The 19988-nt window shown below is 40.2% G+C and overlaps 1 protein-coding gene and 1 non-coding gene across 4 annotated transcripts in view; both read right to left on the reverse strand.

Moving 5' to 3' along the window:
• Window positions 1-5483: 5483 nt before the first annotated feature.
• Window positions 5484-19988, reverse strand: part of LOC121326659 (autophagy-related protein 16-like) — a 53035-nt gene continuing 38530 nt past the window's right edge. For all 3 annotated transcript variants that reach the window (XM_041270004.1, XM_041270005.1, XM_041270006.1), the window contains 8 exons: window positions 13151-13221; window positions 12774-12845; window positions 11361-11481; window positions 9036-9141; window positions 8600-8749; window positions 8309-8356; window positions 6646-6747; window positions 5484-6253 (listed from right to left, as the gene is read on the reverse strand). In XM_041270004.1, coding sequence (XP_041125938.1) covers window positions 6160-6253; window positions 6646-6747; window positions 8309-8356; window positions 8600-8749; window positions 9036-9141; window positions 11361-11481; window positions 12774-12845; window positions 13151-13221 — 764 coding nt within the window. In that variant the 3' untranslated portion in view covers window positions 5484-6159. The remainder of the gene's footprint in view (window positions 6254-6645; window positions 6748-8308; window positions 8357-8599; window positions 8750-9035; window positions 9142-11360; window positions 11482-12773; window positions 12846-13150; window positions 13222-19988) is intronic.
• LOC121327450 lies at window positions 11809-12073 on the reverse strand. Its single transcript, XR_005951567.1, has one exon.

Consider the following 19988-nt stretch of genomic DNA (forward strand, 5'->3'; position numbering starts at 1 on the left):
AGCAGAACAAAGACTTAAAGGGGTTCGACATCTCCCCATCGCTGTCACAGGTTTGCTTCAATAAACATACTAACCCCATCCCTCAGTCCTCCCCTAAGCCACTCTGTGCATTTCTGGAATGACACATTGCATCTCAGAGTTAGAGGATTTCCCTGTACCGAGGGAGACATGTGCATGGGGACACAATTAAATCTTATTAATATCTTAGACAAATGTTTTGAACTGATTAAAGTGAGTTACAATAGCAAATGTGCCAAGAAATAGAACTGTCAGATATGCACTGTGGTGAGAATGTGCTAATAACTGGGGCACCCCCTTTTATTGGAGATATAGTATACTGGAAGCCCATAGGAGTTCTACAAATACCTCAGTAGATGCTAATCCACTTTTTTGTACATTTTGCAGCAAGACATTAAGCCCCATATTTGTCTTTATGAACAAATTCATCATGGAACCAGCAGGTTTTTTTTCTTTTTCATGTTTGTTCTTGTGAAACAAATCTTGCTTTATGAATTAGGTTTAAAAGATTTTACTTTAACTCAATACACTGTCGTTCAAGCCTGATGCTGAGGTTGGTAGCCTGCAGCAATAATACAGGAGACTACTGGCATGAATTCCCAGGAATGCTAATTTGATACATTTTGGGGTATAAATGTGACATTTTTGTTGTCGGTACCCATAATATATGCTACTTACTAGAGTAACATAAATTGCATCTTATCTTATTGCTAAGGGATTGAAAAGGCTACGTTTAAAGCAATCAGCGATCTGATCACCAAACATGTAAATAACAAAAGTGTGAAGAATAATACAAAAATAACTTTCTGTGCTTTGCAAAGGGGTTCATTCTTTTTATGTATCTATTTATTTAATGCAGAGGGCTGCTTTTTACGTTATAGTAGCTTTAATATTGTTTTTATTACCTTGCTTAAAAAAAACAATTACATTACTGTATAAAGAACTATATTTAAGTCATTTTAGGAGTCATTACTGCAAATGACAATTTGAAATGTTTAATACATGGTGCCACATTTAAAACAAAAACATGCTGAATGAAGAGGTCTCTAAAGCCCTGTTACTGCATATTTATGTTTTCAATTTCTTTCAAAGAAGCTTGCCAGGCTACTTTCAGCAGATCTCAGTTGTTAATAAAGTATTGCTTGATACGGCCTTTAGTTACAGTAGAAAGTTGTACAAGGTTGTCAAAAACAGGCTCTTCACTGCTGAAGTCTCGTGAACATATGGTATGGCTTTTGATCTTGCTGTCATGCTAAAAAAAAAACTTTTTTTTTTAGCTTTTAGTCAGCCTGTGCAGCTTTTGAGCTTGAGAAGGTGATTTTCCCACCCGTTTTAGTTGGACCATGTTTTGGCCGTGCACTTCCTATAGCATGAGGAATGTACTTGATATGTGACGCTATGTCATATTCTCACAACAACGAAGAGAGAATTTGGAGTTTCTAAACTGCATGGAAACCAAATCATTGTGAATCTTTACAACTTTTATATTTCACCATTTAAATAAAGGAGTTCATGAAAATACTGTTAAATATTGGTGGTATTTTTTTCTATGTGCCCAGTTATTTTATAAATACATTTAACTGGTTAGTTACAGTTACAAGTAGTTACTTCTCAGGCACAGTTACATCTAAAGAGACATTTGTCCTTGCTTTGGTCAGGCTACAGTTAAAATTATTTGAAGATCAGCTATCTAACCCACTCACTCCCTCTGAAGTCATTTTCTATCACGATGATATAAAAAGGACGTGAGATTTGCATTATTGAATCGCTTTCTGATCCATGTTATGCATTAGCCAAGTCCTTTTAATTTGAATGTAACTAGAAGTAACTGAGGAGAAGTCGGTTTGTAAAACAACTGTTCATAAGAATGGTGTAAACGCCTGTAGTTTATACAAATAGAAACATTACCAACTATAAAAAGCATCATGTACATTTTTGACAAACTTGGACAATGTTGAGGGCTGGTGGACTGGAAAGCTGGTGTGCATCTCAGATATCATTAAAGAAGTGTCTGTGATTGTTGAGAGGATAGCAACTGCAACAATGAAGCGAATCCACTGGGTAAATACAAAGCTGGTCTGGGGTCCATGTTCAGTGTCACCACCAGCTGCTCGCAGCAATTGAGAATTCAATAATCCAGTTGTCATAAGGAGCTTGCTTGTAAAATCCTGGACAAGATATTAGTTGTTGTTTGCTGTGCACAGCTTCTGCTTTAAATAGAGTCCTCAGACAGATTCTTACCTTTCTCCCCATTGGAAACTAAAGAGGTTTCAGTACAATAACCAGGTTCAAGGCTCATCCTGATGTTGAAATGCATCTTGTAAACCTGTTAACACTGGTGAGCTACTAAACACTGTGTGTATTGGTTAACACTGATTTTGATGTACTGGGGTTTTGTGCACAAAAATGTTTAACATTTAGGTTAGCAGTACAACATGAATGGGGGGAAACAGGGCAGAACTTGGTGTCACGCCAGTAAAACTTATCTCAGCAAACAGCATGCTCCATTACACAGCCTCAATTGTGAAATACAAATCTACAGAAGTTCTGTTTTTAAATCAAACACCTATTAATGTGTTAATTTCACAAACAAAAGGCAGCCCCTATCCAGAAGCGGTGAGAGGTGTGTAGAATTGGGGATGCAGTAAGGCTCTGAAAATGAGGGAAGCGAGATGGGACAACCACCAGTTTTTTGTGATTGAACGTCTGGAGCTCATGACATGGGGTTTTAGATGTTGGAAGGGTTGTGGCGAGTCAACTAAGAGTTTGCATAGCAGAACAATACATCCAGTTTGGTTTTTGAGATGCAACAGTTGAGGATGAAATGAGAACCTGGACCATGACTCAATTCAGGTTGCAGGAGCAAAGGCCCAGCAGGCCTAGAGAGGGAAAGGATGGTGAACTCAGAGCAGTAAAAAAGAACAGAAGTGACTAGACAAAGGGGTTCCTTAATGAGGTAGTCGGAGGAGAAACATCCACGTAGGATGGAGGTGATTTAGAGAATCTGTAGTAATGTGCAGGCACAAAGGGGAGGGTGTGTTGGTTTTTGGCTGAGAGGATGGATGACAGAGGGATAAGCTAGAGCAGGCGTAAATAGTACTGAACCCAACCTGCAGCAACTCAGTCAATAACACAGTAACATAGAAGCACAATCAACAGAAACATGAATTCATGCATTAGATCATGCTCCCATAAGATTGAAAAGAGTATGATCTTCATAAAACAAATCCTCTCAGACAAACACTCCCTAATGAAAGTTGAATAAATTTTGATTTTATTCCCCAGATGATTTGATCCACTATGTGTGAAAAAATAATTTTGTTGAAAAATACACTACTGTGATAGATTTCTTGCAAATACTGTAGGTTGTTCTGTAATCCTTTCACAGCCTGGAGCCCAATTCAGGGATTGAACGAAGAGATAAAGGGTAGGGTTCTTTTCACGTTGCGAGGGAATGGAATATGTTACCATGCCTCGTTGTGAATGTGGAATCACTGGAATCTTTTAAGATCTCTGCTTGATACAGTTTTGGGATCAATCAGCTACCATTCAAGCACTGAATGGCTGCTTCTTGTTCCTAAGTTCTCATTTTTTTGTTCTGGGGTTGATCCTGCAACATTGTAAGTAATTAGATCTGCAGTCAAAGTTTTGCAGATTAAAATTAAAATCACACACCTCTGACATTTAGTGCTTTACATATTTTTTAATTATTATTTACAAAGGAGCAAACCTTGTCATACAACAGTTTCTTTCATTTGTCCAAATGAGCTAAAACTTTTCAAATAAAGTGCAATCAAACTCTGGACTGGGAATGCTCATGGCCTGTGCGCACCTTATCTGAAGAAAGCCAAGAACTCGTTAGGCTGTGGGAAACCAGCAAGTGTCTGCATCATTAGATTGGACTGTGGGTCTTACAGCTCGAGTACCTACAGCTTGCCACACAAACTTCCCCAAAATGTATCCAAAAAGGGCAAAGTCTAAAACAGACATCAATGTGCACTCTTTGCAGCCTGCTGGCCTTTAGAGCTTCAGTACCATTATTTAAGACTGCACACACATTTAAAAATGTCTATACCAGAAAACTCACTTTGCATAAGACTTGAGGAAGTCTGTTCTATCAAATAAACCAGAGCACACTTGGAACAGTTAAAAGCATACCAAGGCTGGTGGGGAGGATTTCTCATGAGACTTTGAATATAGAATAATTTGCTCAAGTTTGAACTTAAACTCCAGATAAGAATCCTTAGCTCACATGCAATTTAAGTTTAGTGAACTGAGCTCACCAGAAAAAGTACTTATACAGAACCATTATACACAGAGGCGCTTTGAGATATGTTTAAGTCTCTTGCTGTTTTAGTCTTTGTAGACAATTTTTCAGGGAAAGCAGGGTCCACCACCATTCATAACACTAATGTTAACCATTAGTTACAGCACCCCCTTCTGGGTAGATTGTCTACTGCTACTTTTAAAAGTAGCCATGTTTGCAGCAGTCTAATCTGAACTGCATGGAGGTTTCCCATATCAATGCTTATTATGCACATTAAATATGCATTGATTTCCATTGATCATAAATGACAGGCACGTTCAGAGAATTACATTATTCTCAGGCTACAGTAAACAATGAAAATAAAAATAAAATAAATTCTCTTCTCTGGGCCTGGCTGGGAGAAAATCATGGATTTAGGCCTGACAGAACTGGGGTGGTGCAGTAGATAAAAATAAAGACAAACCCATAATGCCTTTAAAAAGTAAAAAATAAACTGCTGATTGATAATTCTGCATGGAGTAGCCTATTTTTCAATTTCAGTGTGTCGATATTTTTATATTGATGTACATATTTTAATATATTATAAATATGGTTACTGTACATGTATGGAAAAACACACAGCAAAAACAAACCACACAAATAACCCTCTACTCTTTTCATACAAATCCTGAGGAAGCCCTTAGTCCAAACATCTCCTCTTCCTAATTCCTTGTCTTTGGCATGACAATATATGACTTGATTTGATCACACCTGTACTGTATATAAATCAATGAAAACAAGATGCTAATTTCTGTGGACTGCAGAGGCAGTGCAGCCTAGTGGTTCCCACTGAGGACTACAATCTTTTAACATTGCTTTTAAATCAATTCATTCATTCATATTCACTTGTAGCCTTTATTGTTATGGACTCTTGTTATGAACATGTGTTCATTTTCCAAGTTTACTCATATTTTTTTTCCCCTCACCCTTAATGCTGGTGTAAACATGTGTAAATTATTGTAAATGATTGCCACAACACCAAGCCAACGTATACCCCTTTGCAGAGGGTCATTAATTTGAAATGATCACATCACGGTGTATTTCGTGGGAGTCACCATCTCAAAAAAGAAACTGGGTGTGTTGAGTACCTCCATAGATAAAACAAACCAGCCAGTCTCTAGACTATAACCCGTTGATGAACACAGGGTCCGGAGGGAAACCGATTTTCATGTTTTATTGATAAATCATTGCAAATTGATTTGGAATGAACTCTGGCGCTAGACTAAAGTTAAGTGCAATTCTGATAAGGTGACCTTTCAACTAAGGATTCCATAGGGAAAGACCTATCAGTATGTTATCCCAATGTCTAGATCAACATTCCCTTGCTTTAAACATTTTTAATATGAAATTGGGGGTTTATAACCAAGATTTACAAATTTAAGGAATGTACTGAACTTCCTACGAGATCATTCCATGTTGCCAAAATGAAGACAGACACATTAGCAGCAGTGGGCACTGTGCATCTAAAACCATGCCCAGGGCAGTCTTCGGCTGTGCCCCAGCCCTCAGCTCCTACCACTAGGTCACACTGGAAAAGGATATTCCTAACAACAGGCTATATTCTGATTTGCACATTACATCATTCAATACGGATTTAAATTAATATTCTCTGAAATAACAACACAGCTGGGATAAAGTTCCAGAGATCGCGGCTTGTCGTAGAAGGAACATCGGCCACAATTTGCAAGTGATATACAAATCAAGAGGGCGGTCTCTTCACCTCCAGTCTAACAAAAGCTTGCACATGAAGCACCAAGCTCTTCTGAAGCCCAGACAGAAAGCAGCACTCCTTTTGCTGTGTATTTGGGGAGCGGGAGGGACTGTCAATCATCCAATCAGAGATCAGACCAGAGCACTGCCTTGCTGCCCTTCTCAACACTGACCACATGGGCTCCGGAGGGGGACCAGGCCACAGCGTTGATAGAGGAGCTGAAATTAAACCATTAAAAAGCATTATTCTACTCAATTTACCCAGATCATCTCTTGGTGTACGACATGACCTGAAATATATTTATACATCCTCAAGCTATATGCTATATATTTCCAACTCAAATATAAATGTCCATAGGGTTTTGGAATCTTTAAGTTGGCTATTTAAAGCAGTTATATTTAAAAGTAACCCCAAGTAGAAAATGTGTGTTCCACTGCCTGCAGTGAAGATAACAAGCTAATTCTAGAGCACAAAAACAGATATGGAGCGCTGTGCCTAATCTATACATTTCCTCGTCTAGTTTTTGTACATTGTGTAACCTTCCTTTACTTTGTGGAGGCAGGTTCCTATTTATCCCAGCAACCTTTGTGCATTTTGGTTTGCTTCTCACCTGTGGTGTTTTCCTAGCGCATTCTCCACTTTCCCCGTCAGCACGTTCCACACATACAGAGTGCCGTCAGCAGAACCTGCAGCAATGTAGCTACCGTCAGGGCTAGGGAGAACACAATAGACAGTTAAAACAGAGGAACACAGTGCTCCACATGGGTGCCAGTGTACCTGAGTGGTTGAATATTGTTTAATGGGCAACGCAAGCATAATGTACATGATAGTGGGCTTATCTGTTTAAAATGTAGCTATCTTGAGTTTCATGTTAGGTTATATACTTTCTTTTGCAGTGTCAAAGGTCGTACTTAAAGTGATTGCAGCTCACAAAATAATTCCATAAATGTCACCTGTTCACTTCCACTCATTGTGAAAGTTTCAAATATCCAGTTTTGAAAGCAACACGTGCTTAAAGAAATCACTGTTTAATATCAGGTTTTCAGATAGTGTTGAACCTGCTTAATCATTTCACTTGAAGCTTGACATTGTTTCCACTCCTTCAATGGCTTATTGCCTAGACAATAACCAAGCTGCTGCTTCCCCCATCGACTTACAAGCTTTCAGCCAGTAACAAGCTAAGAACCAGAAGGGTGAATTGAAATAACACAGGAAGTGCAAGTGTAATATTTCCTGTGAAAAGAAAGAGTAAATTAGAACTGTCTTCAAGCTAAAGTGTTAACAAACAGAACGTGTTTCTTTCCAACCTTCACACTTGAAACTCATGCAGCTAATGGAAGTGCAAAATAAGTAAGATTCATGGAATTATTTTGTCAGCTACAATTACTTGGGAGTAACAACAAGGACTTTCTGTAGATCTTAGTTTCCTAGAACTTATTTTCACTTTGAATTGGGTGTAAGCCATTTATCTTGATGCAACACTGTATATTCACTCCTTGTGCAGGAAGTATTAGAATCCTACTGAAAAATGGTTTGTTATTCTGCTAAAATCTTTATTACCACCACTTTAGGACACGCAATTTCAAAAACCACCACATCTAAATCTCAGGGGGGGGGGAATATCCACAATTGATGCTATAATTCCTTGTACTGAAAGTTCTGCAATTGCCATTTTAAAACTAGTGATTAATTTATTTATTTGTATTAATATTTTTAATCAACTGTGTTGCTTGACAACTTAAAAAATCATATCCACTAAAAGTGGATAAAAAGCATGTCAAAAAAACAATGACTAGCTCATCATGAGGATTATTTAAAAAAATGTTCCCCCATTTACACACAAAAAAAAAAAAAAAAACTTTAATTTGTATAACTGGTATACTTTAGGAGTTGCTCATTCTTTTGGGAAACTTTCTCTCTCACCCAATCAATCAGTTATTCATATTGGCTTTCTGCAAATTAACCAAGTTAAATGAATTTCTGGCATATCAGATAAATATTGTAGCCTATAGGTCGAAAATCAGCTATCCTACACTAATCAGTTCTGGTAGGTCAAACAGAAAATGTTGTGCAACACAAATTCTGAATGTGAAAAGCAAATTATGTAAGACTCTTTTGGCAATGCTTTTCTCACTTGTGGGTTATTTGTCCTTACCCCACACACCCTCTGTGTATTCCTGTCTATCACTGTATCTAGAATGCATAACTTTATCACATTTGCTTTGGTCTGAACAGACAGTGAGAGGATCACCTTTCAATATGTTTTTTCTTACCTAAACATCACTCGTGTCCAATCGGAGCCACACTTGAAGCCTTGCACGCTGAAAAGTGGAAGTCAGCATTACTAATCACTGAAAGCTGGCATGATTTTTCTAGAATAAATCTGTTTATTTCAATCAAAACAACTGCTTCAACAAAGTGTAATGTATCACCATAAAAAAAGAATCAACAGAACCACTGCCTGTCTTTTCTCTTCCCTGATTATGCCTCTTTGCTAAACTGCTGTCCTTTAGCAGCTCAGCCCTGCCCCAGGTGAATGCCTCCTTAACAGACTGGCCCCTCACCTGAATGTCTGCCGCACTGTGTTAGTCCGCAGGTCAATGATTTTCAGCAGGTCATCTCTGGAGCAGGTGAGCAGCTCCGTTTTGTCAGGATTTAGGTCAAGAGATGTGACCCTCCCAAACAGCTCCAACTCACGCACAATACTTTCTGCCCTGAGGACAAGCAAACCAGACAGGTTAGGCAACATTCACATTTGACACCTTACTGTGTCCAAGTGTACAAAGAACAACCGTACATTTAAGAGATATTAGCAGCTAAAGCAGCGACTGCGGTTTAACAAAAAACATGTAAGCTCCCACTTACAGGGAAGCTTAATAAAATGCTTCACTATTACAGATGAATAGGCAAGAACCACAATCTCCTAGAATGGGAGTTTAAAACCCTTGTCTGAGGTACAGCTACTGTCACTACCATAGCCATCAAAGCAATGAGCCTCACCTGATATCCCAGTAGCGGACTTTCTTATCGAAGTGTCCACTCATGACACACTGCTCAGTGCAGACAATGTCATTGCAGCTCGATCCTGCAAACACAGTCTTTATACCTGCAAATATACAGGAAAAAATGAGAGACATGGGTCAGCCAAACAGCTTTCCCAGAGCTGCACCACAATGCTACCCACCCAAAACTGTCGCAAAAAATGGATGCATATTATAGCTTATAAATCCATCTTGTAAATGTGCAGTTTTTAATTTTTTACTGCAACATTTAGTTTCTGGAGCATGCATTTTTGGCTTAGAGGTAAAATGAAGGAGGATGTTTGTGTCCCCAAAACTAAAATTGCTAAGGAAATACAGTTGTAAAATTGAACATGATGGGACACTGCCCCTTACAAACACAAGTCTCTCGCAAATACAAATATGGCCCTTTTATTGCACTTTTTTCTGCATTTGTCACATTATCATCCATGGTAACCAATAGGCAATGTGCTGACACATCACTAAACTAGAAGAGCAGTTCTGTGTGTGAGGCGAGTATCAAGAAGGGATCTTAAATACTGATGTTCTTAAAAAAAAGTTATTTTAAGTGCTGGTTTCCATCCATCATGGCACCCCCATTATAGACCCATAACTTATAATAAGAATTGAGAGCAAATATACTGGGATTCTAAAACACGTGCAGGTGATTCCTTATGCAATGTCAAATTAATCTGAGATGAGGTAGTGGAGGTGGGAAAGATCCCAAAAATGTTGTTTGTAACAGCAAAGAGCCAGTCTCTCAACACAACAATGAAAGAGTGATTTTCTTTCTAAAGAATATATATATACTGACCAGTTTGAGAAACTGTTGGCAAATCAGTTGACTGAAAATGTGAGTACACAGCAAACTTGAAAAGTAAGATAACTCAATACACATAAAATTATATTGATGTAACAGCTCCCTGCCAGCCTCAGTGGAAAGGAGTAACACTTTGTTCTGTAGAAAAGTTAGCAACACTCCGGAGACTGTGAAACTGCTGGTGGTAACAGGATTCTGAAGCAACTACTTTTAGAACGAGCACAAAGCAAACTTATGAAATATTTGAGAGTGTGTGTATGAGAACTAACATTATTCAATAAAGCATGGATATCACAAAACATGTCAATGTGAGCTTCACATTGCCCAACTTCTTGCTTTGATAGCACAGCTTATTGCTAGAAACAACTTGGATGGCAGATGTGTAGTTAACAACATTTAGTACAATTCCTGTAGTTGCACAACACAAGTCATCAGATAAGACTTCAAAGAAGGAGTTTCATCTCCAACTTCTACCAGCCGTTGGTCTCTTTGAGACTGCTTGCAGACCCATTTCTAATCTTGTGTGGTTTTGTGATGCAGACTGCTTTTCAAATCAGGGGCTACCATGCGACCACCAAACTCAACTATGATGCAACAGATACAGCTTATCAGCTTGGAGGAATGCAGACAGCTGCACCTCTATGCACCCTCAGACTGAGGAGTCTGCTTGTTTTCAGACAGACTACTACAGCAGGCAGGGTTGTAATACTAAGAAAAAATAAAAAAAAGAATGTGAAAAACTGTTCAGCTTTTTTTTTGCTTTTATTTATAGGAAATTGTCTTTTCACAATTTAAATGATACATTCTTAGCATAAACACACAAGTATGTCAGTTACATACATCCACCCCACAGCTGTATATGCAAAATTAGAGCTATCAATATGATGAAAAAGTTGATGACGGTGACATATATCAACAGTTTGTACCAAACAGTATAGATATGAATTTTGCCATGAAATGTTTAATTGCAATATGATGAGCGATTCTCTAGACATATGCAAACATGTAGACTGACTGACGTATAAAGAGACAGATACCCCGCTGTGCCCAGAATCTGAGATTATCAATAACTTGTGTTAACGTTAAAACCAAGTTTCATGACAACTGGATGAGCACTCTTCCAGCTATATGAAGAAATATGTGATGTGTGACATACATACGTACAAATGTCATCCCCAGCAGGGATAATAAATATGGGTAGATTGCCAAATATTTACTTTCAGTGTCATTATTTAAGCAAAACACTTAAATAATAATAATTCCCGCAGCAATTAGTCTCTGTTCTTGATAATCACTCAGTAAATGCATTCCACCATAAAAATGCAAACAGTTTAGGTATCCAGCGCAGATTTAAAATAAGCATTTCATTAAGTAGCATGTTTTTCTATTTATATATTTGTGGTCGGACACAGACTTATGAAAAGCTAAAAGACAAGCTAAATGCCCTCCTGTAGTACTGTAGGCGAAGAACATTTTCCTGCTTACAGACTTTGCTCCTGAGGTCCCAGAGTTTGAGTGTCCTGTCATGGCTGCCTGAGACGATGCGAGCGTTATCCAACAGGAAGCGAGCGGACAGCACCTTCCCGCTGTGCCCTGTCAGAGTGTGCTGGCAACGGAGAAGAGACAGGAGGTTAGAGGAGTCACAAGCCACAGAGGCATGCAAGGCGAACACATTCACAATGTCACTCTCTGAATCACAAATTCAGAGCGAAAAACCATATACAAATATTGGCTAATAAAGAAGCTGAAAAATATTCTGTCAGGCTTGCATGGATTTCTTACAGTTTTACCTCAAATATAAAACTGCAATCACAGTTCGATTAAAAAAGGAGGGGACTACGTGTTAGTTTGCTTAACACTTTACTGTTCTAATGTTGTAACTCAGGAACAGATCCCAATGCAAATTGATAAAAAAAGTCTGTCCTGAACTAGAGGTCTCAGCTTGAAAACTGCAGATCACGCACGGCCCCTGCCCAGGCCCTGAGCGCTCCTTGTTGATTGGCTATATCGGATGTGTGTCGTTGCCGTGTCTCCTTGATCTCTCGGAGACAATGACTGAGATGTTATCCTATCTGTCAGGAGCCCCTGAGCCCATCAGTGCACAACTAGAGCATGATGGGAGATAGCAGGGGCTGCTGGGAACCAGGAGTTTCTGGGAGGGTACCCTTTGCATCAGAATTTACTTCACATCACTGACCTCATCAACTCTCATGGGGCCAGTTTTTCAAAACTTGTACTCTGGATAAACGTATGTAATCCAGCAGTTACATTTTCTGAAAAACCGGATCAAAACTGTCCAGATAAAAGTAATGTCAATCACAAAATCCAGATCACTGTTATTAGATTACAAGTTTTGAAAAACCAGCCCCTGAACCCATCAAACCTCTATGGAGGATTAAATAGAGAGACTAAAAATAATCCTGTACGTTATTTTTTCTTAGTGTAAGGAACATACATTACACCTATTAAGGGTAAAATGACTACTGATTTGGAAAACAGTCGAACAGGTCGCCAATGTCACAATGTCTGGTGCTTTTTTTGTGTGAACAGACCATTTAAAATGTTGCTGTTTGTGCGCTATATTTTAAAACTGATTCAATTAAAAATCTAGTATTAAATGTTCTAAAACAGACTTTCTGTCCTTGTCAGCCCAGCTGCACTGCACGTCACTTTGAGGCTCATTCTGAGAATCATTTTTCTGGTCAACTAGTTGATGCTGCCCTTAATAACTACAACATTTATATTTTGTTTCAGTATGAAACACAAACTATTTAATATGGGTGGTCTTTCTGTTATTTCATACTGAAAGGCCATTCGTCGCTTCACAAAGTCATGAAACACATTTAACATGACATGCAGGCGAGCCGTAACTCTCCGAGCGCTGTGGTGAGTACTTACACGCAGTCTGAAGTCATCCACTGTCCAGATCCTGCTGGCGAAATCATTGGAGGCAGCAAGCAAATAGGAGCCCTGAGGGAGAGGGCAGAGAGAAAATAATAATAGGCATTCATGCAGGTCCAAGCAATGCAGCTGCTTGGTGGATTTTTATAAACTAAATTACTCAAAACTGGGTCAGCCTGCTGGAATACCACCCATCACTCCTACAAAGGGTTTACTGGAAAATATAAGCAGTTTCATGGGGAAGAGACTTCTAAATTGAATGGTAGTTTTTACAAAACAAAAATCAAAGACACAGGAGAGTAAGTTTGCAAAGCAAGCCTGGCCCAAGTTTGCTTAAGGCTGCCTTTTCCAATCTATAAATGGACTGCACTCACCGCACTGTCAAACTCGATACTGGTGATTCCAGCATTGCTGCCTGTGAGAGCTCCTTTCAGTTCACAACGACCTAAGAGAATCACATTAGATACACATTGGGAACACTGAGGCCTGCATATCAATGCTGATGCCTTTTGAGGAACATAAAATAAGACTAAATAAGGCAGTGGAATGGATGAAACTGCTATGCAATGGAAGTCTTATTTCCATCTCGGCTTTTCTAAAGTTATGCCTATTTACAACAAAAAATAAATACAGTTATTGCTCAAGGTTACTACTTTAAAGATCTATCTATCTATCTACTCTTAATGTCTGGCTGTCGCTGTGTGTGATGGGAGTGCTTGCAGCATGTGTGTAGAGTGAGGAGCTCAGCGTGAGTGAGGGTTTTTCTCCCGTTATTTTCTCTTTCTCTTCCTTTATTTCTTACGTGTTAGGTTTTGTTTAAAACAAAAAAAGGTTTAATAGTTGGGTCTTTTATAATTTTCGGCCGTGATGGCTAAAGTCGGGGGAATCCCGAGGGGTTCAGTTCCTAACTTTGAAAATATAACATGGAGAAATAGCATAAAAGTTGTAGTGGATGTGTCTGTCTCGGCTGAGAAATGCGTGGTTGAACTTGGAAAAGTAATTGGGTGTGAGAATATCAAGTCTGCGTCGCGTATGAATAAGGTTGTTGTGGTATTTCTGAGTAATAAAATATTAGTTTCAGAAATGGTTCAGCAGGGTTTGGTTATTGACGGAGTGTTGGTGTCTGTTCTGCCTCTTGCGACTCCCGCCAGGAAAATAACAATTTCAAATATTCCACCTTTTCTGAAAAATGAACTCATAGACAGACAGCTAAGCCGTCATGGTCAAATAATGTCAAGCATTACAATGATTCCTCTGGGTTGTAAATCTCCGGAGTTAAAGCACGTTGTTTCTTTCAGAAGACAGTTATATATGCTTCTGAATGACCCAACTGGAGAGCTAAATGTAGCGTTTAGGTTTTGGGTGGATGGTAGCGAATACGTAGTGTTTGCTTCTTCTGATTTAATTAAGTGTTTTAAATGTGGCCGTAAAGGGCATATTGCAAAGAACTGCAAGACTGTAGGAGAAACTGAAAGAGAGGGGGAAGAAGCCATTTAGGTGAGAGAGAGCGCAGCTAAACCGGAGAGCCAGGTTGCTGGTCCTTCGGATCACAGCGCTGCAAAAGGAAGAGCGGAGTGAGAGGCTGAAAAGCTTCAGCCTGGTTTGGTCGAGTCTGGTGGGGTAGATGGGGAGAGTGAGCTGCAGGAATCATCCGAAATAGACAGGAAGACGGGAGAAGCTGTGATTGAGGCTGAGGCTGGAGGGATACCTGTGGTAGTTGACGGACAGGATAGTGAGGGGAGAGAGCAGACTGAGGAAAGCGCTGAGCAGAATGAGGGTGCACTTTTAGAGTTAGAAAAGGAGATGGAGGTGAGTGAGTTCAAATTCCCCAAAGGAAAAAGAAAAGCTAATATTAGACACAGTTTTGCAGCAAAACGCAGCCTCGTTTCTGAGGGTGGAGTCAGTCAGGCTGGTGAATCAGTAAAGCGAGCTACCTGTGACAGTGGATTGCGCTCAAACACAAAGCACAGCGGTTAGTGGTGGTGATTTTAGTGAAGACGGGGGCAGTGATACTGACTCATCGATTAGCTCTGATATGTCGGCTACTCAACAAGCGAGAGGGGGGGTATAATGCTGAAAGCATTCGGGCATTTCTGAGCTCCACTAAAGGGAAAAGAGGGATTGAAGTGATTGAGTAATTCCCTGATTTAAAATTGTTTTTAAGTTCGGCAGAGCAAATTAGGCATAATGCAGCTGTACTGGGAATAGAGCAAAGAGAAAGAGATCAATTAAAAAATATAATATGCAAAGTTCATGCCTCTCTAAAAAAGTAATGATGGATAAGTCTACACAAGCATTATTTCTTTTTTATGTGTGCATTTATATTGGTGTTTGTAAATTCCAGCGTATCTCTCCTTTAAACCCTAAAATGCAGACTCTAAATAAAGGAACATTAAATATTAATGGCGGTAGAGATGGTGCAAAGAGAGCAGCTCTGTTTGAATATTTAAATCAAAAGAAAGTTAATGTTGCCTTGCTCCAGGAGACCCACACAGATAACAATAATAAATTTGAATGGATTCAGGATTGGGAAGGGGAGGTTATTTTTAGTCATGGGACGAATTTTAGTGCAGGAGTTGCCATATTATTTGCAATGGGGTTTAAGTACTACTCTATCAATGTGAGTGAGATCATTAAAGGGCGCTTGTTAAAAGTGCAAGTATCTGTAGTAGGTAGAAATTTAGTATTTGTTAATATTTATGCACCAAACGATGGGAGAGAGGGGGTGATGTTTTTTCAGACTCTCAATGGAGTTATTGCCCGGAGTCAGGCTGAAGAAGTGGTTTTATTAGCTGGTGAATTTAACTGTACAGTTGACGACAAGCTAGACCGAAATGGCCTAGAGCCTCTCCCTAGGTCAGTTAAGGAGCTGGTTACTGTTTTAACAGCACAGGATATGGAGGATGTGTGGAGAGTAATGAATCCTAATGTGAAGCAGTATACCTGGGCTAAGGGGAGTGATGGGAATATCTGTTTAGCTCGACTAGATACATTTTATGTTTTTAAGCATCAGTTAAATTACACCGTGTAACAAATTATTATTTTTTTTTTTGGTTCCTGGGTAGTAAGTGTTATTTCCTAATTGCTTATGCCTCAAAAGTATAGAAAATGGCTATTAGTCCCCACAAACTTTGCTTTTGTGACCAGGACAGTGATATTTTGAAATTTACGTATTTTCCAGAAGATTCCAGATAGATTCAGTGCTGAGTAAACTTGGAGTAACTTCTAGAACTTTCCAGTAATATAAATAGTAGTATAAACACAGGGGCCTTAAGCCCACCAGTTCAGTTTAGTTCCAGCTGCCTAAGTGGATACATATCTACATTTTTCTGAGATGGCATCAAGAGGCTGCAAGCATCCGGCAGACGCATTTTGCTATGTCTGCGGCCAATTTATCAAGACAAGAGCGAAAAAGTACTCAGTGGAAGCATCTGCTAAGATGTGTGAGGCCTACAAGGCATATTTTGGCATGCCTGTCGGGGATCAAGACAAACCCTGGTCACCTCATTTCACCTGCGAGCACTGCAAAAAAACTCTGGAAGGTAAGATGGACAATTGTTGCTCGGAATTTTATGTTATAAAATTTGTTAAAATTTTTTAAATTGTAAAAGTTTTTAATTTTAAAATGTTTTACAATTTTCAATGTTATTGAAAAAATATATCATATATGAAAAATGTTGCGAGAATCTCTTACATATTAGTCATGGGTGAAATAAATGTATTTTTGTAGGATGGTACAGAGGGGAAGAGAGAGCCATGAAGTTCACTATCCCAAGAATTTTTCGGGAACCCACTGACCACTCAAGCAACTGCTACTTCTGCATGGTGGAACCTTCCAAACGTCGGACTGGCAAGAATGCACCTGCTATCACGTATGCAGACCTTCCTTCATCCATCGCCCCGGTGCCACACTGCCATGAGCTCCCCGTACCCACTCCTCCGGAGAGAGAGCAGCCGTCTTTAGAAGAGAGCAGCAAGTCAGAGAGCAAGGAAGACGTTGTAGATCCAGATGACAATTTCAGAGGTGGAGCTGAGGAGAGAAACCCATACTACCCCAACCAAAAAGACCTCAACGACTTGATTAGAGATCTTGGTCTCACCAAGTCCAATGCCGAGCTTTTGACGTCTAGACTCAAGCAGTGGAACTTGTTGGATGAAAGTGTGCAAGTCGCAAATCACAGGAAGCGTCACCAACCTTTTTCCAGCTTCTTCACCCGTCAAGATGGGCTCTGCTTCTGCCACAATGTGACCAGTCTGTTCGAGGCAATCGGAATAACCAGAAATGAGTGGCACCTCTTCATTGACAGCTCATCCAGGAGCCTCAAAGCCGTGCTGCTCCATAATGGTAACAAGTACCTGTCTCTTCCCCTGGCTCACTCGGTGCACCTCAAAGAGGATTACAACAGCATCAAGACCTTGCTGGACGCCTTGAAGTATGATGAGTATGGCTGGGAGGTCATAGGAGACTTCAAAAGGGTGGCATTCCTGATGGGTCTCCAAGGCGGTTTTACCAAGTTTCCCTGCTATCTTTGCCTTTGGGAGCAGGGACACCAAGGCGCACTACCACAGGCGGGACTGGCCACAGCAGACCGAGTTCTCTGTGGGGAGGAACAACGTCAAGTGAGAGCCACTGGTGGACCCCTGGAAGGTGCTGATGCCACCACTGCACATCAAATTGGGCCTTATGAAAAAATTTGTCAGAGTTCTAGATAAGGAGTCGGCAACCTTCAAGCACCTTCAAGACTTCTTCCCTAAGCTGTCTGAGGCAAAGGTCAAAGTCGGTGTCTTCGTCGGACCACAGATAAAGAAGATCCTCGAGTGCAATGAATTCCCCAAGAAGCTTACTAGTAAGGAGAAAGAGGCTTGGAACAGCTTTGTCACAGTGGTTCGGGGCTTCCTGGGCAATCACAAGGCCAAAAACTATGTGGAGCTGATTGAGACTCTGGTGAAGAACTACGGCACAGTGGGCTGTAGGATGTCCCTCAAAGTCCATTTCCTTGATGCTCATCTTGATGAATTCAAGGAGAAAATGGGAGCATACTCGGAGGAGCATACTGTGGGTTTCTTTTCACAGCTGTATACGACGGAGGCTGTGGATGGATCGGAGGGAACTGAGCAGTTCCTCCAGGGGTTCCAGAAGAAGAGAAAGAGAAGCTGGAGAGTGCACTGACGTTGCAAGAACTTTCTAAAGCTCTGGAAGGGCTCAACACGGGCAAAACACCCGGAATCGATGGAATACCTGTTGAGTTTTATAAGACTTTCTGGTCAGGTGGAAAGTGACATTTTGGCAGTGATGGAGGAATGCATTGAGGAAAATGAACTGCCACTGAGCTGCCGGAGTGCAGAATTGACTTTGCTGCCTAAGAAAGCGGACTTGTGTCTTATCAAGAACTGGAGACCTGTAAGTATTCTTTGCACTGACTATAAAATCTTGTCAAAGGCATTGACAAATAGACTAAGCAGAGTAATGAGCACTACTGTGCATTCAGATCAAACGTACTGTGTACCTGGCCGAACAATATTTGATAATATATTTTTAGTGCGGGACTTAATAGTTGCCTCCAAGCTCTTTGGCTTTAAAGCTGGTTTGCTTTCTCTTGATCAAGAGAAGGCTTTTGACCGGGTAGACCACCGGTATCTTTTTGATGTTATTAGGTCATTCGGCTATGGTCCCAGGATTCTGGGAAAAATTAAGTTGCCCTACAGTAGCATTTTTAGTGTACTTAAAATAAATGGTGTATTATGTTCTCCTTTTAAAGTCCAAAGGGGAATTCGCCAGGGTTGTTCCCTATCAGGAATGTTATACTCTCTGTCATTTGAACCCCTGATGGTAAAATTGAGAAAGATATTGAATGGGTTGTCTATCTCTACTGTGACAATGGAGCCTGTTAAGGTGGTGGCTTAAGCTGATGATCTTGCTATTTTAGTAACAGATAAGAAAGACATTCAGATCATAGAGGAGAGCTTGAGGGTATTTGAAAGAGTGTCCTCAGCTCAAGTAAACTGGGACAAAAGCAATGCCTTTTTAATTGGAGAGTGGGAGGGTAGCAGACCACCAGATTTACCATCAGGGCTTAAATGGAATAGGGAGGTTTTCAGACATATGGGTGTTTATCTGGGAGAGCAGGGACTGGCTAAAGAGAATTGGGAAGGATTACTGGATCAGGTGAAAGGCCGACTGGATAAATGGCGGTGGCTTCTAATTAAACTTTCCTATAGAGGAAGAGTTTTAATTATTAATAACCTGGTCACTTCAATGCTGTGGCACAGATTAATGTGTGGGGATCCCCCTCCGTGTCTGCTGTTGGAAATTCAGAGAAAATTGCTGAGCTTCTTTTGGGATGGGCTGCATTGGATAAAGCAGGGGGTGCTATACTTGCTTGTAGAAGGAGGAGGACAGGGACTGATGGACACAAGAAGCAGAATAACAGCTTTTAGACTCCAGTTGCTTCAGAGGCTGCTGTACTTTCAAGAATCACTACCCTGGAAAACAGTGGCTTTTGCTTTCCTTCGATTAGTAGGGAGGTTGAATTTTGATAGGCATCTGTTCTTATTGGATGTTGGAAAGTTAAATCTCTGTCTTACCTGTTTTTTATAGGGGGATGCTGAATGCTTGGAAGGTTTTTAGAATTAACAGAGATTTGAAGTCTGTAGGGTTGTATTGGTTGCTTGAAGAGCCTCTAATTTATAACTCAGCATTGAAATGCAATCTTTTAGAATCAAAGAGTTTTGTTTTACTCTTAATTTACAGTGGAGTAGTGAAGGTCGGTAATTTAATTAATTTTGATAACCGAGCCTGGAAAACTGCAGAATCACTAGCAAGTGAGCTGGGTGTGAAGTCAGTGCGTGTGATGGAGGGTTTTTTAGTGCAGCTTAAAGCTGTTTTGCCTGCAGAAGAGTTGCAGCAGTTGAGACAATTTTTCCTAGGAAAATGTCAGCTGGATATATAACCGCCAGAGTTGGACCTGCAAACTGAACCTGCAATAGAGCAGACCACTGATACCCCAGGGCAGATCCTAAAGTTTGGAGAAGGATATAAGGTTCAATTCGGGGGAATACAAAAAAAAGATATGTATCGGACGTGGGTGAAAGTGTTGCATTTTCAAAAGTTGAAAAACTTGCCTGATACACATTGGCGAGACAGGCTACAGGTAGAGGACCCCATCACACGTGCATGGAGGAATCTGTATGGATCAACGGTTCCTAAAAGAG

Source organism: Polyodon spathula, chromosome 14, assembly GCF_017654505.1.
Source record: "Polyodon spathula isolate WHYD16114869_AA chromosome 14, ASM1765450v1, whole genome shotgun sequence".
In the NCBI taxonomy this organism is placed as follows: Eukaryota; Metazoa; Chordata; class Actinopteri; order Acipenseriformes; family Polyodontidae; genus Polyodon; species Polyodon spathula.